The following is a 22,486-nucleotide window of genomic DNA, read 5'->3' on the forward strand; positions in this document are numbered from 1 at the left end:
GCTGCAAGTTTCATGAGCAGTCCAAGTTTCATGCTACTGAACCAATCCATTGAAGTAAAGTTAATAAAAGATCTTATTTAGGTTTTACGCACTGAAGGTCATTTTTAAAAGTGCCAGTGATTAAAGTCAAACAATCATGTTGTGAGAACACACTTTAACACTACATGTAAAGCAACATACTGACTTTATCACTTTACCAGCCGCCCAGAGCTTGATGTGTTTTGCGGATGTTCCTTTTATTGTGTCTTAAACTTTCCTTTTGTGTGTGTGTGTGTGTGCAGTCCAGACCAGGCCAGACTCTGTGATTTGGAGGACCAGTCCAAAGCTTCCAAGAAGGGCATGTGGAGCGAGGGCGGCGGCGCACACACCATCCGTGATCTCAAGTACACCATAGAGAATCCACGCAACTTCGTCGACTCCTTGCACCAGAAACCTATCAACGGTAATGGGTTCGGGGTGGGGGGGGGGGGCATGCTAACATCCACACTGACACACTCGGAGAAAGGTGTTTGTCAGAAATCAACCATGTTTTTTTTTTTTTGTTGGGTTGTTTTGGTTGAAGACTTCTTTGTTGTTAATATCTGCTTCAGGGCATTTAATGGCACAACGCTTTATCAGCCTTCACCGGCTCATTCCTCCCGTCTCTCCTCTCTGACCCTTCCGGAGGTGTAATGTTCCACTCCATTCATTTTCAGGTGACCGCCGTTAGCGGCGACTCAGCTCATTTCACTACACTTTAATTGAATGGTGAAATGAACAGGGGAAAGCTTTCATTTCTAGTTCTTACTATTCATGAGAGGCTGTCGGGGTTGTTGTTTTTTTTTTTAAATTGGAAGCAACAATTCAGCCGAAGCGCTTTTAAATGTGCGTCGAGTTGCTGTGAAACGGAATACCACTTTCTGTCTCAGGCGGACACACACACACGAATACAAGCACACAAGCTATACACAGAAAGAAGGTGTGTAGAGAGAGAACCCATCACTGGACTACCATTTATGCGTGAAATGCCTTTCACTCACATCCTGTCCATTTCTTAAAGTACCTCCGAGGTCAGGAGCAACAGTTGAGTGTTATGATCTTGGCGAAAAATACGACGTAATGCCTCAAAAGCTTTCCAAATAAATTGAAGCTTTGATATGTTGCATACAGCACAGTAAAACCTTTTAAAGTGATACTCCAAAAGTGTGTATTTACTCCCCTCTGTAGGCGCGAACGGTGGCTGTAAAAACAAGTACTAGAGATATGTAGTTTTCTTCGGCTGTGGTCACCTTGAGTTTACACAGCTCAGCTGTCAGAGTATTGACCGCAATAGCAACCGACCAGGAGTGTGTTGGCTATATTTCTGGATGATAGTTTTGAAAATACTGAACACTCCACCAGCTGTCATGCAAATTCATTCAAGCTGACCGTCGAGCTTTCTTTTCCCCAGCCACCTTTTGTAGACCTGCAGTGGTGAGTGTTTCATGAAGCTCTTGGATGGAGTATCGCTTTTAAGTGCACACACACACACACACACACACAGTCTGCCAAGGAGGCCGTAACTTTCTCCCCCCTTTTTGAGAAGTACCGGAGAGCAATCCGTCAGCGAGACATCTCAATTCCGCTGCTCAGTAAAACACGGGGGTTATTTTGGGCAGATCACAGGTATTAGAGTTTTGAGTTCGAGTGTCACGCAGGGCATGGTTGCGGGGGAAAAAGAGAATACATGCTTCGACGGTCTCCCCAGGGTGAAGGAAGATTGATATTAATGAATCTATTTCTATTTTCTTTTCTTTTTTTAAGTATTGGTCTGGCCCGACTAGCCTTGGGACAGCTTACATGGAAGTATCAGATATTAGGTTTCACCCTGGAGGCCTAATAACTGATTCAGCCCTCTCCCTACATTTTTCAGTATGAAATATAGAGACGAAAATTCACTCTTCTTCTTTTTTGGTAGTGATACATCATAGTTAAAAAAAAAACACTCTTTTAACCAGTGAATATTGTTTTGTTTTTCTTCCTTTTTTGGTTTCAGTTTCTGATGGTATTTTTCACCGCAAATGTATTCGTTTTTGATTCATAATAATCCTGAATTTGGCAAACGCATTAACACTCTGTCGTCCTCCCTCCCTCCAGCCATCATCGAGCACGTGCGAGACGGCAGCGTTGTTCGTGCCTTGCTGCTCCCCGACCACTACCTGGTCACGGTCATGCTTTCTGGAGTGAAGGTAACCGCCACTCGCCTGCTGCACCGTACCGATGTGGTGGAATGTAACTATAGAGCTGACTTAACCTACTACATTCCCAAATAACTACAAGTAAGCAACTTAATAAATGGCAAACAGCAGAAATGGCTGAAAAACAGACCCTCTTTCTTCACATCACTGTCACAAGAACTACCAAAGTGTTTGAAGGTAGACAGACCGGTCTTATTATGAGCAAGAGAAGTCTGTCTGTGTTTGTTCCACCGGTGTCTTATCCTAAATTTCCCCATCAGTCTCTTTCATAAAGCCCAGAATTGAAAATGGACCACTCGAGATAGCGATTCTTTTTTTTCACACTCACAGATATTGCATCGGTATCAAGGTGCTCTTTGTCTCGTCGTTCAAAGGCTTGTCTGCCCGTCGCTCCCGTTGTGTTTTGTTTATCTGGTGTTTTGCCACGCTCTAAGGAGAACACAGATAGCGCGTGCAGCAAGGTGACACCGGTTAAAAGTGGATAACAGTCGTTCACAGAAAGGGAAAAAACTGATTGTATCAACAGAATGTGGACATAAAATGAAACTCCTAGAGGCGCCGGTTGACTGCTGGGGAATTTCAGCAGACACAATGCGGGCTTCTCTTCCAATAGCGATGCAATCTAATCGCATTGGACCTTTCTCACACAATGCCTATTGATTGAGGTGTGATTATTATTGTCTTGATGTGTGTGTTCTCCTTCCTCGCCAGTGTCCCACGTTCAAGCGAGAAGCGGACGGTACAGAGTCACCCGAGGCGTTCGCAGCAGAGGCCAAATTCTTCACCGAGTCCCGTCTCCTGCAGAGAGACGTTCAGATCATCCTGGAGAGCTGCCCCAACCAGATCATCCTGGGCACCATCCTTCACCCGGTGAGGCACCCGGCGGTGGAAAGTGGCCCGTTAAAAGATTCAGGCTTTCTGTCTCATTAAGTCGTTCTTTTGACTGTTCCCGTTTCTCGTTGTCTTTTTAGAATGGTAACATAACAGAACTCCTGCTGAAGGAAGGCTTTGCCCGCTGTGTCGACTGGTCCATGGCTGTCTACACCCAGGGAGCCGAGAAACTCAGAGCTGCTGAACGGTACGCCGCTACTACACATTACGTCTGTTTTAAAACCGTCCGATGGGGCTCAGGTCTCGAAGATACTAAGAGCTGGAAAAGTTAGGGCGTTTTTATTAAATAGTCTTATTAAATAGTTTATTCCAAATAAACTCATCACGAAGCATTTTATTCAATGACAGACAAGTCATGTCATACATTATTAAATTCAGCTGAAAATGCACAATATAATTGGTTGTGGAAATTCACTGATTGGATACAAGACAAAATAAATAAACTACATGCAGATTCTTGAGATAATAAAATAAATTGCGTGAGCTAAACGTTATGCAAATGTGTGCCAGCGCTCCTCGAGATGAACACGCTCACTCTCTCCGCTGCAATGATATTCATTCCCTACAATCAATCACCGCAGCGCTGACTACGGGCCAATCATCTTGGAATGTTTGCGCTATAATGAGCTTTTGGAGCTTTTTTCCCCCCAGCCAAATGAATAATTGTTATTCACTTGAAGCAGCCCTTTTTTATATCCTGTGTGTTTCTGTTCTGATGTTGAGGACTGACACTGATGATGATTGTGTGACCTTGTTTTTGGACAGATCTGCCAAAGAGCGCAAGGTCCGCATCTGGAAGGACTACGTGGCACCCACAGCCAACCTGGACCTGAAGGACAGGCAGTTTGTAGCCAAGGTGAGGTCCTGAAGTGGCTTTTATAAGCTGCGTCTCACCAGGTGACGGTGTGCGTCTCTTAATTGCCACTTTTTCTTTGGCCCCTCTAACGTAATGATTTTCAATTTGGATCATCTTGCTTTTCCATTGAAAGTCACTCGTTTATCTTTTGGACCACAGAGGAAGCCAGGTACACCGCTTCCAGCACGACGCACAGACATTATCCAGCATGAATCAGACTTAGCTTCAAAGCTAAAAGAGGGAAGCCGCTTGTTTCCCCTCGCTCCCACCACTCGAAGTCTGCTGCGGCGTTTCCACTTTTCTCCCGGGCGCTGCAGCAGAAGCAGAACCACTTTGATGCTTCCAACAAATTGTGTACCTCTGTCACATTTGCTCCACCCCACTGAATAAAAATAATAAAAATCCTTCACTTAAGGCGCTAGGAAGGAATGCTTAACAGCTACCTTTAAGCACTCCCCTGTCAAATTAGGGCCAAATCGCTGGCGTACGCTGGAGAGGCGCCGAACGATCCCCAAAAGCCGAGAACAGAGAGATATTGGCTTCGGAGGTTATTGGCCAGAGCCTCGTGAGGAAAGAAGTGTCCTTAATATCAAGTACACATGAGTGCACTCTCTCCCGGTTTTCATCACACATTACTTCAAATCAAGTGAGCAGGAGTCTTTGATACATCACGGTAACACGGTTTAACCGCGAGCTGACATATTCTAGTGTCCAAGTTGTGGCTTTTAACATAGTAAAGCAACTCTGGTCTTAAAACATCCGCTTTAATTCTGTTCCCCTTCTCTGTGTGTGTGTGTTGATGATGACATGCAGCCTTCCCTTCAGTTGATCTCTTTTTTTCTCTTGGAATGGGGGAGAAAAAACCCCCAAACTTTAATACCTCCCAAAGTTTGGCTTTTGTCTGCGTTTGCTCCCTCCAGACCCTGAACTTTTAAGACCCTGAAAAATTCATGGGTAGCCTGAGGGTTACATAAAAGGTATTGCTTTGGAAATCTGCTTACAGAATGAATCTGATAAACTGCACACGCCATAAAGCAGGCGCAATAAAGAAACTATGTGTATGTATATATTTTTTCCTGAGTCAGAAGGAAGAGGCTATAGAAAGGATAAAACATTAATATTATCAGTGTGAGCTGCTTTCAGATCTCTCTGAACCCCCCCCCAATGAAAGAGGTTTGGATGTGGGGGTGGGGGGAGGAGGAGGAGGTCCGGCACGTGTTTTGAAAGGAAGAGGGTTGAAGAAGAAATTGAAAGTGTGATTTTTCTTCTTTTTATTTGGTGGAGAGGTTTAGAGAGACTTAAGGGAAGAAGGATGAAAAGACATGAGACAGCTGATGCCCTCCCCCCTCCCCCTCCTTAAACGTCTCTGGATGAATTTTCTCCATCCTCTTTCCCATGCGCTCCCCCCAAAAGTAGCCACAGAGGAGTCTTGCTCCTGCACCATACATTACATCTAGACCCCTTTTAACACGTTTATGATCTGAGGTAGCTTAAAAAGTTGTGGTAGGACCATGTCACTCCCAAAACTTTTTGTTAAAAGTGTGAGACAGTCGTGATGGAAAACGTCACACTGACCCTGCTTGAGCCATTTCAAAGATGAGTACATATTGGACAGGCTAAGGTTTCTTAGTGCACCCCCCCCCCCCCTCCCATGCTGTCCCTGTGACATTTGTCGGCACCTAATACTGCAATGCTCCGACTCTCCCAGGGACACATCTATCCATCAATCCCATCATCATGCACTCCGCTCCTCTTCTCGTCCACTCTCCTTTTCACTTCTTATTATCTGAGTGATGGATAGAGTGGAGGAGGCTGAGCGGGTCCAATCCCCACAAGTCAATGCTGCTGACGAATCTTCCCTTTTTTCTTTTTTTTTTTGGACTGTCTCGCCCCTCTCTCTCTCCCTCCCTCCTCCCACCTCTGCTGGGACCAGTGAAGTGGATGTAGGCCATGCCCCAATAGGCTTCCTCTCCCCTCATCTCCTCTTCCCTTCCCCTCCTCTCCCCTGGGTCGCCATCGACCTGAGAGGTGATGGATAAAAGGTGACGTGGTGTAAAACCCATTTTTTACCAGCCGCTCATCACCGGCTTGTCAGGAAGACGGTCACTGTTGCCTTCGGCGGTCCATATCCATAAGAATATGGAAGTTAAAATGCAACACTAGTGTGTATTTGTGATGGGAAGAGAGAATAGTACACTTTAAAAGGGAAAGAGATGGCACAAGGGCCTCTACACTGTATGCTCCACTTAAGATAAGCCAGACAGAATGGCTACAAGGTCAGACGGCTTCTTTAAGAAATCAAAAAGTCACGTTGGGGGGAAGATGATGAGAAAAGGGTGTATTGGTTTGTGCCCCAGTTAAAAAATCAGCCAAGCGATCGGGTCAGAAAGTCTCTACTGGTACCTGTCCCCGGATAATGTCCTCACAAAGTATTACATGCTCATCAGCAGCCCCCCCGGGGCTAGATGTCAGCTAAAGGTGTTAATGACGGCATCACAAACACCAGTAGTTAACTTGAAACCATGCAATTTGGGTGACAAATCATCTCCACTGGCAGCAGCACTGGAAGACACATAGGTGTTGCCTTTTTTTCTTTTTGGAGGGAGATGCTCTGACACGAGTAATGAGTAAGTCCCGGCCCTGTGGTTAAAGCCAACGTAATGGATCGGACTGACAACCCGACACAGTCCCCGGCAGTAGCCAAGATCCTCCTTTCCTCCGTGACTGATGTTGGCCACTGCAGATGTGGTGTCGGCCGCGGGCAGAAGGTGGCAGTAGATCCCCACCTCTGGAGTGTCGGATTAGCCCAGTGAGTCACGCTGCCCGCCCATTTGTCTTCTCTGCCTGCTCGCTCGACCCTCGTGGCAGCTACTTTGCAAAGACTTTTTTTTCAGCTCTATTTTCCCTATCTCTCCTCCATCTTTTTCCTTCCGCCTCTGTTCTTGTGATATTTGCCGAGAGATTACACTCCGTCTCTCCGGCTCGCTCCATCTTTTCTGTTGCCTCTGTCTCGGCATGTTGATCTGTCCTCCTTCCTTCCTTCCTTCGCCTCTCACATCTCGCCTCCTCCGGCAGATAATTAGCCGGTAAACGCCGAGCCGTTTTCTTCTGCTCCTGCCACATTCTCTCTCTCTCTCTCTCTCTCTCGCTCTTGCACTTTATTTACATGGGCAGGCCACAAAATGACCTTGTTACAGTGCGAACGTGTGGAGGCCGCGTGCACGTCGCCTTGCGCATGCATCCCCACCCCCCTCGCGCTTACTCTCTCCCTCTCGCTCCCTATGTCTCTGTATCTCTCCCACTCGGCTCGGTGATTAGTATATGATGTATTTTGGCTGCTGTGGTGGGCAGCCTGTTTAGCACGTGGGCCGGTCTGATTTATTTTGTATTTATTTTCTGGTGACAAATGCAACGTCAGTCTGATTTTTGTCCCCCTAACAGCCTAAAACACCTGGATTTGTGGCTGCCGTACTTTCAAAAAACAACTTTATCTCTAACTCAAAAGGATTTTTTTTATTTTGGTGATTTTGTTTTTCCACCACACAAACAACCGCCACACAAAACACCCACACAGTCCAAATTGTGCTTGAAACACAGCTCTCTCTCTCTCTCTCTCTCTCTCTTTGGGGACTTCAGCTTGAGCACAGCCTACATATGAACCACGGCTGGAGTGATGATGAGGCCATTTAATGCACATGTGGGTGGCAACATGTGTAGGGCGATTGATTTCTCAGTCTCTCGCAAGCGGCCTACTTAAAGGCCTTGGGGTTTGGATGCCTCCTCCATCTCACATTATACCCCCAATCTGTCAGTGTACTTGGAAGGACTGCGACACACAAGATTGGGCTGAGTTACAAATATTCGCCGGAGCTTTTCTTCATTTTCTCCTTCATACTAGACTCCTGTGAACTGCAATTTTGCAGGTGTAGCTTTGAATATCCGCACATATTCCTCTGCACCCGTACCCATAAATTGAGGTTGCTACCTTTTGGGAACGGAGAGAAATAACATCTAAATGCCAAACATAAATTAGTCTGTGGCTTTAGTTACACTTGTAAAGGTCTCCAGAATACAGTGCCTGCCAGCCATTTTGTTGGGCAGAGGGCTGCGTTAATGCTCCACCAGTCTATCTTTAACAGGATGTTTGTGTTTTAAAGCTGTTTCTCTTGTACTCTGTCTCCTTCCCTCCCTCCCTCCCTCCCTTCCTCCCGGTGCCAATCCCCCAGATAGCCAAGCGTCCTCGCTCTGTCCTCCAAACCTTGCCGGGCCTGCTGGGACGCCTTAGCTCGCTTACTTACTCAGTCACTCAAGGAATCACTCTTTCTTACCTCGCTCTCAGTGCCTTCTACTCGTGACAGCGCACGATCTGCACTGTCACTCTCCTTCCGCCTTTGAATAGATCTCTTCCCCTCCATTTATCCTTTTACCTGCTCCTTCACTTCCCATCTTTCTTTCAGTCTATCCGCTCGCTCGCTCACCAAAATGCAATGCCGGTCTTTCCGCTGCCACACTCTCCTCCATCCTGCAGGGGTGGGATTTTCTTTCTTAGGGATTTACATGTTTTTTGTACCCTTAGATTCATTTCCAATTTAGTTTCTTGACTTCCTTTTGGCGCTTTGTTCACCCAGCAATGTTTGTCCTTCTGTATTTATTTGACTCAATTCCTCTCTTCTCTTGTCCCTCCTAGGTGATGCAGGTGGTCAACGCTGACGCCATGGTGGTGAAGCTCAACTCCGGAGAACTCAAGACCATCCACCTGTCCAGCATTCGGCCCCCTAGAATCGAGGGAGAGGTACAACTAAACCTGTCCGTCTGCTGTCGTCTGTGTGTTTGCCATAGAATAGAAGTTCACCGCGGTCGTTTTACTACGTCAAAAGTAATTGGCCGCCGTCGTCAGTTTTTATGGTGACAACACATGTCACAGGGGCCGTAAAGTGTGACACATGCTGTTGATCCGCCGCCAGGCCCTTCAGCGCAGGAAGTCCCTGAGCCGAATGGGCCGCTGAATTGAGACGCAGCCGTCGTCTGTGTAAAAGAGGCAACCATGGCGGGACTACACACAAACACACACACACACACTAGACACGTGTTACACGTGATTTCTTTGCGACGTCAACAGCATCTATAAAAATGAAAACCACTCTGACCATCCCGCTATATGTTGATTTTAAATGGGAATGTCAGTTCTACTCGTGTTCTATTTCTACTACGCGTACGCAGCCTTCGCACAGAGTGCACAGACGGCTGCTTGTGTATGAATAAGTGACTGAATGTGGTCTCACGTGGGAGGGCTTGTGGCCTTGCGTGGTCGGCCAATTAATTAGACGCTCCACGGAGACGACTCGTGTCCCTGATGTCTCCGGCGTCTTGACAGAGTTTGTTTGTTTTCATTTAAAGTCAAACACAAGCCGTTTACGTCTCCCTCCACAAATTCCTGAATATCGATCCACCTCCCCGTGCTTGTCTCTCGCTCATGCCCTCTTCCCTTTACGCATCAGTCTCCTCTCGCTCTCGCTCTCTTTCTCTCTCTCTAAATGACCGTGGGAATAATTCTGACCACTTGGTGGCGCCCCCGCAGTTGGGGCACATGCCAACGCAGCGAGACGCTTGCACACACACCCAGTGGTTGCAGCACTGCAGAGAGGGAGGCAGATCGATTCTTTTTTTCTTTCTTTCCCCTCAACACTCTCCCCCTTCCTCTTTTCCCCAGAACCACTTCAAGACATAAAGTGAGAACATAAACATACACAGATACACGCTTACACCCACAGACCTAGTCGCACCGACGGAGACATGCATTCATCCACACATGCAGTCTGTAAAAAAACATTTAGTGGTTGTAATGAAGCCTTTTTCATCACTTATACAATTGAAACCGGCATCGCCTCCAGACACTTCATTTCTACGCCATGTCTTTATTTATGGAAAAAAGAGCCGATCTAATTACATTTCCCAATTATCCTTGGTGTCTGACTCTTATATGTTATCATTTTTTAAATACCAGGCTCAAGATGTCTGAAAATGCCCCCCCCCCCCCCCCCTCATTAATTAGAAAGTTTTAGTGTCACAACGGTAGAGATGCTTCTTTTTGTCAAAGAGCGCTCCTTATTTGAAGCGAAACCTTTCTCTCTCTTTATTTAACATGTCTGACAACCATTCCTCGAGCCAACACGTTGTTTACCGTAGCATCCGTTTATGAGCGAGTCGCGAGTCTCATTTTCCCTGTTCAAGGAGGTAGGAGACATGTCTAGGACGCAGTTGTAAAAGTCATATGTTGGAATGTCTGCATCAGCCCTTTATTATTTCTGTCTTGATTGTTTTTGTTTTACTGACTCCTCTCTCCTTCATTTTATGGTTTATCTTCCCCACTTTATAGTTTTTATCCTCTCCCTCCATCCTCGTCTCCTTCTCTTCTCCGGCGTCGTTAGTGCCTTGCGTCATTGAGAGACTGCTCTCTCTCTCTCTCCCTCCCTCTGTTCTCTCCTCCTCTTCCTTCTCCTCCACAGTCACTTCCTCCTGTCCTCTCCCTTCCCCTCCGGGTGTGCACGCTGTGATCAGATTGTTGACCTGCATCGTTGCTCTTTGTGTGCGTTTTATTCTCTTTAGCGCTCTGTGGTCGTAATAAGCTCGTGGGCAAAAAACATCTCTCCATTTTCTCTCTCTGCCCTTTTTTTTCTGTTCCTTGCGTTCCATATTCTATTCTTTTCTTACATGTTCTTCTGGAGATTCTTTCCTTCTCCCACGCTACTGTTCCTGATTGATTTTACTACTTCTGCTGCTTCCTTTCCTTCTCTAGGTTCCTCATCCTTAATGTCTCTCTCTCTCTCTCTCTCCTCCATCTCTTTCTGTCTTTCAGTGCCTGTCTGTTCTGTCCGTCTTTGCCTGCACCAGATGCTTCATCACTGTGTGTTTTGTGCTTTGTTACGCCATCGTATGTCACAGGGAGCCCAGATGTGAATGTTTGTGTGTGTATTGGATTGGTGTTATATTGGCACAGTGTTGTATTGCTATGTGTTGCGCTTCATGCATATTTAATTGCGCCTGTGTGGTTGTAATTTTTCATGTAAATAGCCTGCAAACTTACCAAAATCAGTCTGTGGGTACCAGCTCACTGGGCTAGTAGAGCGAAATGTATGGTAGCCTGGATAAAAATAGACTGTTACGAGCCCTTTAACGATTCTATATCTTATCATCTTGAACTGACTGCAGGAGGACGGTCTTTTTTTGGAGGTTAGCCTTACATAAACACTGCATTTTTGTTGTTTTGATAATGGTTGTTGCTGGTGCTGCTGGTGCTGTTCGTTAGCAGGACAAACGGGCAGCTCCTTAGCTCACAGACAGAAATAACTAGCCGAGTGTTGTCGCTATGGCAGCAATGCAGAGTTGTGATAGATTTGCTGAGGCTGTGAAGAGCCCTCGGACTCATGAGGTAGAATCAAGACGACGGACAGAGGAACGGTTCTCTGAATGCGGTCTGGACCTCAGTTTTGGGGATAGTCGGTACAGCAGGGACACCAAAAATAATGCTGAATAATGTTTCATTGACCATCGTTCTTAACAGTTAACGCTTCAGAACCATTCCAGCCCCATTCATCCGTGGAATGGAGCATTTTATGTCCGTTCTCATTTTCTGGCCGGGCTTCTGTCTGACCACTAAATTAGAACAATTGAGCCGTTACTTTAGGCGAGCAGGGGAACTTAATTTCATGCCCTGTCTACACTCCTCTACAGATGCAGATATAGTATTTTATATATATATATATATCTATAGCTCTCGATATTGTGATATTAGATTTCCTCTGAATGGCCCGGCCCTAGTTGCCAAAGTATTTGTAAAGGAGAGACGCTTGCCAGCCGTCACTAACAGCTGTTGGTAGGATTGTTTATTCCCCCTCCATCATGCGTAAAGAAAAACATCCTGTTAGTGCGCATGTACGAAGCATACATGCGGTGACAGATTTTTTTTTGTTGCGAGCTCGTAAGCAGCACTGCTACCTCCGAGGTCACAGCAGGTATCTCTCAGCCTCCAGCTCCGCGCGTGCTGTCGGCCGACACCGTCACGAGTGAGCTCGCTTCCTGCTCGCAACGCGGCCGACGGACACAAAGGCGCCGTCACGGTTCTGCGGCGCGGCTGACACACGCAAACGCACAGTGACATGCTTGGTTAAGCTGCATTAGCCTATGTCGGGAAACATCTTGGAAATTGGTGTCAGCATGTGCACAAACATGGATTACACACACATGTGCCGTATATATGGGTGCGTGTGTGTATAGAGGCACTCCAGATGTGTGCATGCTACCATTGCAGTATCTATGAACCCAGGACATCGCCAGAGAAAAACAAACTCAGGAATTTGGTATTCTGACAATTTTGTGTGTGTGTGTGTGTGTGTGTGTGTTGCATTCTCTAGAGGTCTGTGGGGATTTTCTCGTGCCAGTTGTCGTTACTATCCCTGTCCGTCCGGATGCGTTTGTGCACTGTTTGACCGTGCGTTCTGCAAGCGAGGCCATTTATGTCTGCGTGTGTCCGGGTGTGTGTACCGTTCAAGGGGAACCAAGGCCAGATGCGACATACCAGTGGACTGATGAACTGTGACCGCTCCTGCCATCCCCATCCCCATCCCCTCCTCCAATCTCCTCTGGTTCCCGTTAGTCGCCTAACACCCCCCCCCCCCCCCCCTCCCCTCCCCTCCCCCCTCCCCCCTCTCGTGACTGCACTAATTGTGCTCAGACTGACAGATGGGTAGACCAATGGTGTCTGGCTGCAGCGAAACATAGGACACAAATTTCCTCACTTTTTTTCGCTCTCCCTCTCGTTTGACTCCACTCCTCCCCAGCGTTACTGCTGTGGCACATCTTCAGATGGGAGTTATTTTGAGCTCAGGAGTCGGAGTCAGCTTTTTCTTCTTCTTCTTCTCTCTCCTCCTCCCTCTTTCCTCTTCTCCCCTGACTTTTCTTTTTTTTGTGCTCTCTTTCTCTTTTTCTCTCACATGTGCAGCAGGACAAGCCCAGCGTAAACAAGAGTGGGGAGAGATGTCTCTGCCACTCAGTGACTCACTGTTACACCCACTCACTCACTCACAATCGGCGTGTTTGTGTGTCTGTGTGTGTATCTGCTTTGACGATGTCTCAAGTGTTTGTGTGTCTCTTCATGCATTGTAATGCATCTGTGTGCTTACGTGGTTTAAGTAGGGTTAAGGACGGTGCTGATGGAGCACATAGGGAGGGAGGTCGACTCCCTGTCCTTGCATAAGCCAATACAGTGACTACGCTCTCTACGGTCCGCCTTCAGTGTGTGTTGACTTTGTAGTCCTGTCTGCCGCTGCCTCCCATAAACCACCTGTCTGTCTCTCTGCCTCTCTTCCCCCACACTCTCTCTCTCTTCTTCTGACTCCTTCTTATTTTTTTTTTAACGTTCCCATTATTAGGTTTATTTTTATACCGCGACGCCGCACTCTTATTAGCATTTCTGTGAATACGGCAGGTTTGAAAAGTCTGGCATAGTCTGTGGGCAGGATTTGACAATCTTCATAACTACGAAGTGCATCGGAATGTGTCGACTCCGTATCTTTTTTTTGTTTGTTGTCGTCGCACTGGCTGCTGTTGTTTCCCACGTTTTGTTATTTGAACAATTGTCATACAGTGCTATGTTTTTATTACGTGTGTGTGACTTGCTATTAAATTCTATTTCACAGCTACAACTGCAGCCAAAGACATCAAGGTCAAAAACATGTGGTAGAATATGGCAGATAAAAAAATGATCAACTGTAGTGCATGATGCTCCAATACAATGACAGCAGATAAATAAATCATCCAAATGCTGTCAAATATACATCTGACACCATTCCAAGCAAAAACAACAAACTACTGCGTTACAGTAATACAACAAGATGATATCTGACACTGTTGATAAAGCCACTTGGTTTGTGTTGGTTACAATTGTAGGATAATATGACTGTTGCTTTTGAGGGATACAGTTTAGGTTCCACCTCAAATCATTTTTGGATATAATTATGTTTTGATATTGGCCGTTTACAAAGGGAGGCTTTGTGTTTGCGAATATGTGCGACCTTATCCAGTCTAAAGCTATTAAAATCCGCTAAGTGCTTTCGACAGTTGAACATATTCAGCAACATCGGATATTTGTCTTTTTTTTTTTTAGCAGAACAGCACTGCACACGTTGAATAGTGCGGCCGCCTCTCTCTCGCTGCTTACAGCTGGCTGTTTATTGTATGACATCCTTATTTATGACCGTGCAATCGGAACATGGGCTGCGACCCGTCACAGCTGTCCCAATAAATTCACCTGCACCCGTCCTGGAAGCAGCTTATCATGAATTGAGTGGCTGTTAGTTGTTACGGTACTGCAGGTAATTTCATTCTGGAATCCAGGTTGTCTCTCTAGAGTGGAGTGTGGGGATCAGTTCAAGTCAGTTTAGTTTAATCACTTCTTTGTATTCTGGCGTATGGACAATACTGCTGTGAATATATGGTTATTAGATTAGATATATTGCATTTTGTGTCGTAGTACCACAACCAGCGACATCCTTCATGCTCTTTGCTTCAGGAAGTGTACTAATACGAAGTGTATTTAATGACGCTAATGTCAGTTTGTCTTGGTCCAGAGACTGCAGTTGAAATCGTCTCCTTTGTCGAATAATTAGACTTGTCACAATCCATGTTTTCACACTGCTCATCAAGGTGGAACAGCACATTTCTTTCCGACAGTTTGAATAGCGGGGAATGCTTAATGTCCCTTTTTCTTTTAATAGGACTGCGACTAATGTGGACTCTTTTGGAGCTTAAAGGAGACCAACATTTCCTCTCTCTGTCTCATTTTCTTGTTTCCTGACTCCTTCACCTTGCTGTCTTTGACTCGGCCCTCGCTCAGTTTCCTCGCAGACCTTCTAAAAGATGAAGTACCCTTTTGTCCTCGTCGTCTGCTTCTCCGCTCCTTGTGTCTAATTGGCATAGAGTGCTGGCATTTACACTCGTTGCCCTAAGTGACATGGCTCCATTTCTACCGCGAAACGGCTTATTAGTTAAAAAATGATTTTTTTTCTCCCTATTCTTTGTCTTTCCCTCTCCTCTTAGGTTCATTCTTTACTCTATCACAATGCTAAAGGCCTCCACAATTGAGTGCTGCCGTGTGTAATAGCCCTTCAGGATGCAAACACCGTCATTCAGTGTCTGGGAAATTGTCTTAATGTATGACATTACAAAAGTCTGGTCCAAAAGAAGGATTTCACCCGAGCGACGCCAGCTCGGTAAAAGTTATCCTCATCCCGCAGCAGTGGACGGCTAAGCCCGCAGCTCAGGCACAGAACTCAGGATTCCTGGCTGGCAGTGCTCCTTAAAGGCCCCGTCATCATCCCACCGCCACTGACTCTGTAGGGATGAAAGACCCCGACAATAAGCCCCGACTGACACAAAATGGAGGACATCGGCTCTTGGCGGAGCCCTGTGGGGGTGGTGGGGGGAGAGGGGAGAAAGGGGGAAGGGGATTTCCTCTGGCCATGTGTGAGATTAACTCACCTCTGAGGTTCCACGTGGGGGCTGCTGACTCCGCTAGTGAAAAGAGGAGAAGGACACGAGTGAGGGAGTAAGAAAAGAAGGATGGCAAGCTATTAAACTCAAAGGTTATTACATTTCTGCCAAGGTTAAAAGGAGCTGGCTGGCTCCTCTACCGGGGCCAATACAACCGGCCTTCTGTGCAGAAGCATTGTCACTGAAACATGGCGCAGATCTCTCCGTTTTACTGGTGGTTTGTCCTCACGAGCACACGCGCTCCAACATACAAACGCACGCTCGCAGCCCCCGTCGCTCCCCATGTGTTCTCGCCACATCCATCAGCCCAGCTGTGTGCCACACCTGGCAGCGCCGAACAACTTGAGAGGCATTAAAAATGAATGAAAACCATTGAAGGGAAGAGGAAATGAGGAATTAATCCAACCCTGTGTGTTGATTCGGAAGAGTGTTCCTTCTGTTTGTATGACGGATAATGATGGCATTCAAAGGAGGAGGGTGGGAAGGGCCGGGACGGCGAGCGCACCGGTATTGTCATTCATAGCGTTACTCCTCCTGTTGGCGCCTGTCGTTTATTTTCCCGCTGTGTCATTGTCATTTGCTGTATTATGTTTTTTCTTCATCTTCCCGACCCTACAAGGTGTGTGTGTGTGTGTGTGTGTGTGTGTGTGTGTGTGTGTGTGTGTGTGTGTGTGTGTGTGTGTGTGTGTGTGTGTGTGTGTGTGTGTGTGTGTGTGTGTGTGTGTGTGTGTGTGTGTGTGTGTGCGTGCGTGCGCGCATCGGGAACAACGCAAAACCTCAGCTTCCTTTTTGAAAATGCAAATACGGTCTATTTGTGGCCTGCTCCTGTCACAGAGTGGGTGAGCGTATTGAGGGAAGTTTTTGTGTGCCGCTGTGTTGAGTGTGCACGGTGGTGCATACATCTGTGTATGCACCACCGTGTATGCACATAGTGTCAGCCCGCCTTTGTACATCCGTTTAGCACAAAGTGTATTTGCCTCGGCTGGTTCCACCCGTGCCCTTGGTAACTTGTGTACTTTGATTTTTGAGGATTGACGACAACAGTGTTTGAGGAAGCTGTTTGTGCGACTGTGCATGTTTTTGAAATGCTGCCGTACACATTAAAAAGTCCAGATCCTGCCTGACGCAGGACTGAAGTAGAGGAACAAACATCTGAAAGTGTGCGAATCTGTGTTCATGTCACACCGCTTTTGAAAGTGCAATGCGAATAATTCTTTCCCTTTTGTCTTTTCTCTCTCTCCCTCCATCCTCTTTCTGACCCCGTCTCTATTCAGGAGAAGAACAAGGACAAAGACAAACGTTTCCGTCCGCTCTACGACATCCCCTACATGTTCGAGGCCCGCGAGTTCCTGAGGAAGAAGCTCATCGGTAAAAAGGTAAGAACCAGCGACAGAAATTGAAACCTTCCCAATCCCTTTTTGACTCAGCGTGTGTGTGTGTGTGTGTGTGTGTGTGTGTGTGGATCAACTAGATTTGTCTCTAATCAGCTTTTGATAGATTAAACAATAGCTCTAAACAGGGATTCCCCCGGTGGCTGTACATAAGCTCCAACACCCTTCTCCTCCCCCTCCCTCACCGGAAGGGAACACACATTTCTGAAGCCCTTTGCTGGATATCCATTTTCTCAGTTTGAATACCAAGTACTCTCCGTAGATGCCCTGGGGCTCGGTATTGGCCCGGTCGCACCCTTTAAACAAGCCGTGTTGATTTCCCCCCTCTCGTGTCTATTGATCTACCGAGTCCTTACACCCAAGAGGCCGCTATGATTTACACACATCTGACCCAGAAGGACCCGGCACTGAGCTGGAGAGCACTCAAGACACACACCACTGCTGGAACATCTGCCCCTTCTCCAAATTGTATGAGATGAACTATGAATTGAAGTCAATTGAGAGAAAAATAAACCCTTGAACTTTACTCAAATTAGGTTAAATGTTCCGAGGAAGTTTGCCAACTTTTCCTCACATTTCAGAAGTAGAAGTAGAGAGTTTGTAGCACACACAGTAGATTGCTTTTACACCAGAGTCCCCTCAGTAAATCAGTGAAATGACGCCCACATTGCTGTCACTGAACGTATAGTGGCAGTTAATGGCACAGGGAGAGGAGGCGGCTGTTGCTCACAGGCACGCCTAGAGCTGTTGTCCACTGCCTGAACCCAATGAAGGCTCATGTTTTTATTTTTTCAAATCGCTAACTCTTAACAGTTGTCAGACTTTGAGGGGCCACAATATAATGTGAGCCGTGCTGGAAAAGATTGGAATCTTTCTTACAAAAAAAACGTGGAAATGCAGTTGAAGGTGCAGATTGATGGAAAAACCGACGATGCACTTCTGCTGCAATCACACTGACAAAATGACTTCCAGAGTCGGAAGCTGCAAAAAACTGTATTGAGTTCATAAGATAACTTCCAAGTATCGGATATCAGTTACAACGTACACAAATCAATTATCAGTGTGTTTTTAATATCTCTACCATGTTGAAAACCCCCCCAAAACAACATTTGCATTATAGCTCGATGAACACCAAAACATGCACCCACTCAATGCCAAAAGCCCCAAGAGAGAGTTCCTTTTGGCATCGAGCACAGGAGCGAGATTCATCTCCCTGTCCCAGCCTCTCATCACACTCATTTTAATCATCCTCATTAATGTTTTTTTAATGACAGAAAATTCAGCCGTGAGCCGGCTTTTGCCGAGTGAAGCGAGAGTAATGATTCCGCTGCTTTTATTTGTGGTGTTTGTGTTGGGAGATAATGAGTGTGTGTGTGTGTGTGTGTGTGTGTGTGTGTGTGTGTGTGTGTGTGTGTGTGTGTGTGTGTGTGTGTGTGTGTGTGTGATGGGCGACCACAGCCTTTTCAAGGTGTAAAGATAGCATGCAAAATACGCCACTAGCATGGTGATGAAATCCAAGCCGTATAATGTGTGTAATGTACCATTTTGGGCTTATTTGTGGAAGAGAATGCCTGCGTTAAAACACACGGCAAGTGTCTGTGTGGTGTGTCCGTGCATGTAGATAAAATCACTAAACATATATGTGGGCGTTTATGGACAGAGGCATACATATATGTATACACGCCTGTCTGCTCATGCTAGCACTAATGGCATGCAACCCAAAGAAAATAAGTTGGCACATAATAATCATGCATGTATTAGTGGTGCAACATTCTTCATACCTTGTTATGGTACAAGTCAAGTTGCACGTTATAATTGTCCTCAGCACACACACACACACACCTTCTAAACATTGCTCAGATTCTTATTTATTGATTTTATAGAGTCAGCCAGCTAAGATGTTCCTTTTTTAGACTCGGGCAAATTGTTTTGTAGTCATACATACATGCATGCATACATACATACATACATACATGCAGTATACGCCTCTGTAGTCCTCTACAGTTCATTCGTATTGAAGTTGTGTATCCCGAGGCTGTGCTCTTAAGCTCTCAGAAGTGGGTTAGGTTTAAGTGGAGAGCTCTTGCCCGGCCATACAGCATCCTCCCTCCTCCATCAGCAAGATCAATAGCACAAGAGCTCTGGAACGTCGAGTCCCTCTCGTTCCTATAGCGTCGCTAAGACACGAGGCTAAAGCTCTGACTCAAACCATCTCTCAACGTATATATCATGTTTTTACAAATACTTAGAGGCCCTCAAATACAGCTTTTTTTTTTTTAAATGTACAAGCATTATCCTTTAGCTGCCTTGCCAACACAGAAGGAATGTTCTTTTGGGATGAAGTGATCACAGGCTCTCTGTGGGTGAATGTTTTGCGAGCGCCATACTTAACCCTCCAAGCTTCGAGTGTTCATCTGCGCTACCTTGGCTTACTCGAGTTGACGAGTTGGATGCAGGTAGGTGCACAGATGCACGCTGCCCTCCAACGAGGAGCGGAGTTTAGTCGACCCACTTACTGTCATCCTGTCTGCGAACACTAAGCTCTGTAGAGACACATTTGGAGCAGAAAGCATTAGTAGAGACTCTAAGACCACTGCTTTCCTTGAATTTCAGCTTTTTTCTTTTTCCGACAAACCGAGACAAAGGATTTGACCTCAACAGTGGGGTAATGGGGCCTCGACCCGTTGGATTTAAAAGGGAATCCCCTGGTCGCATACAGAGGTGTGTCTGCTGATTTATTATCAGATCTCAGAAGGTGTGTCTTAGCATCACCTAAGCTCCAACTGGACGTGGCCCGAAGCTAATTGTCCACAAGGTTGGGTTATCACATTGACCTAAAGGTATTCCCCCCCATGACAATCTTCCATTCCAAAGCTCAGACACTGCCAAGGAGTGCGATGCATTGCATGAATTGGGGAAACAAGCCGATTTCCTCCCTGACTAACCCGTCTAGGACGTGACTAAGCATTAACTACGAGACTCAAAGCCCTAATACCCCCTATTCCTCATCTCTATAAGGTGTGTCTGCTTCTTTTATACAACATATCTTTTATCCATATTCCAATGAGTGCCCTTTTCGCTGTCATTGCGTTCATCGGATCGTATGTCAAAAGACTTCTGAACTATCCGTTTAATGTTAGCTAAATGCGCTCCGAGGCATTTCTCCATCTTCTCTTTTATCTCCGTCACTGTACGTTCGTCCGCCTGTCCCCCCCCCCCGTCTCTTTCTAATATGTATCCCCAAACCCCCCTATTGAAATGGCAGCGTTTGCATGGTGACATAATCCCAAAAAGCTCGATTTGGCTAACTTTATAAGTAGTGCTTCTTGTGCACCCGGGTCTCAGCCTCAGCAGAAGAAGAAGAAGAAGAAAAAAAAAAAAGAGTCCAATGGAAATGTTGCATTAAGCCACTTATCAGGGTTGAGCACATTCGGATAATCCCGCGTGCTCAGAGTGGCTCCTGTTACGCAGCTGCTTGTGTAGTACTGTTAGCGGCGGAGTTTTCCCCTCTCATTGGTGTGCATGCCGCGTGTGCAATGTAGTATTTGTTGTGGTGTGTATTTGGGGGAAAGCTTCAGGTGTGTGTGTGTTCGAGCAGACGGAAAGCGTGTGTATCTAAGAGTCACCGGGTCCCATGGTTTGTTTTTGTTTTATTCAAGCCTACTGTGACTGGCTTATGCCCACTGTGCTCTGCTGCTGTGTGTGTGTGTGTGTGTGTGTGTGTGTGTGTGTGTGTGTGTGTGTGTGTGTGTGTGTGTGTGTGTGTGTGTGTGTGTGTGTGTGTGTGTGTGTGTGTGTGTGTGTGTGTGTGTGTGTGTGTGTGTGTGTGTGTGTGTGTGTCTAAAGTCTCTAAGGACACACTGGAACAACTAGTACTACTTATTCTGGTATAGCACTTTTACCAGTATTAATTCTCCCTACTTCCTTTCTCCCTATTTCCTACTAATACTACTACTAAAGTAACTACATTATCAGCATTCTACATGACTGTAGGTTTGTCACCTACCTGCTTCTGTACTTATAAATACAGAATAAAACAACGTTTGCTCTTTTATCCACAATCTGACAAATTAGTAAAATAGCTTGCTGATTCTGGGCACAATATGATAAGATTATAATATATTGAAATGACTAATTACTTTGTAAAAGTCCAATACTAGGGTTTAGATTATGTCCATTATCACATATGGGTCCAATGGGATATGAAAGTTTGACTAACCGCTGGTGGACATTTTGAAAAATGGCTGCCACGGCCACCAGAATGCGAGTTATTGATGGCCCAGTATCCAGTTTTGTTCTATAAATATGGTGCTTTTATCACAAAATGATCATTTATGTGTTGAGCTTTCTCCCCATCACCATTAGTAAAACCATCTGTTTACCATGAGTTGTAACTTATGCATACATACACCTTGACACACACATGCATTATATTATGCTTGTGTGTTTCAATCTCCTTTTAGTGTTTCTCCCTTCATCTCATGTTGTCCTCTCCAGCCAACTTGAATCCTTCCTGTTCTTCATTGCTTTTTGTCCTCTAATCTACCATTACCCAGGCCTGGCGATGCTACGCCATTGAACAGAAATGTAACCAAGAACAAGACACTTCACTTGAATGGCGTCTTTTTTTCCCAACGTCTCTGAATTAGACTTGAAACGCTGTCATGTTCTGGCTACGAGGAAACGGAGAGCCGCGATGTGGGAGTGAGGACAAAATACTTTCCTTCAAGACCAAGACAATGGGTTATTTGCGTGGTTACAAAAGTAATGAAGGTGGGGGTGTTTTTAAAAAAAAAAAAGCGATTGCATAATGTTCACTGACCAATTCTGTAGCCGGTAATTGTGTGACTGTTAGGATATCAGTGCTATTGATGGACATGTGCAAGCGACAGCTGGGATGCAAATGTTGTCTCATAAAGGTGAAATAGAATATGTGGCGTTTGCGTCAATAACACACTTTAAAGGCGTTTTAGTTGAGACCAAACTAAGGGCCAAATTCATCTCATTTCTTCCAGATAATCCCTCACTAATTAGCAATCTCCACCGTGACTCTTGACAGATCCGCTCTGCCCTGACAGAAGCCGTTCTCGTCCCTTGCTCACCTCTCCACGCTCTCGTCCTGTCCATGTACTGACGAGCCGACGTCGTGCCGCGTCGTCTCTTTCGTGTCCCTGTAATGGGCCTGTCTACATCGTCTCCATCTTGACTCGTGTCTACGCTGCGACGGTGTGCCGCAGAGCCAGATTCACGCATCCTCACCTCCTATCGCACTAGGTCGACACGCGGCTCTTAAACTGTCGACTTTGTGCGGCGGTACGGCTGCATCCCCGCTGTCAGCTCTGTCTGCCTGTGTCTGGGCCGCGAAGCAGGCTTTCCCCGTCATACGCCTGTGGATATGCATGCACACACACACACGCACACGCACACACAGCTGAGTGACGAAATTGAATTTTCAGGGTGGGTGGATTGGAGTCCGTCCCAAGGGAGCTGTTTTGAGAACACACAATGTAGGGTCATTTGGGTTCCGTGTGTGTGTTTGTGTGTGTGTGTGTATGTATTGTCCCAAACACCCACAGTGTTTTAAT

At 46.1% G+C, this 22,486-nt stretch overlaps 1 protein-coding gene across 1 annotated transcript in view; it reads left to right on the forward strand.

Moving 5' to 3' along the window:
- snd1 (staphylococcal nuclease and tudor domain containing 1) overlaps positions 1–22,486 on the forward strand; it is a 143,941-nt gene that overhangs the window by 6,988 nt on the left and 114,467 nt on the right. Inside the window, exons 5-11 of the mRNA XM_079184164.1 lie at positions 282–442; positions 2,116–2,207; positions 2,928–3,086; positions 3,188–3,294; positions 3,873–3,963; positions 8,651–8,755; positions 16,785–16,886. Coding sequence (XP_079040290.1) covers positions 282–442; positions 2,116–2,207; positions 2,928–3,086; positions 3,188–3,294; positions 3,873–3,963; positions 8,651–8,755; positions 16,785–16,886 — 817 coding nt within the window. The remainder of the gene's footprint in view (positions 1–281; positions 443–2,115; positions 2,208–2,927; positions 3,087–3,187; positions 3,295–3,872; positions 3,964–8,650; positions 8,756–16,784; positions 16,887–22,486) is intronic.

Source organism: Pholis gunnellus (genome assembly GCF_910591455.1).
Source record: "Pholis gunnellus genome assembly, chromosome: 22".
In the NCBI taxonomy this organism is placed as follows: Eukaryota; Metazoa; Chordata; class Actinopteri; order Perciformes; family Pholidae; genus Pholis; species Pholis gunnellus.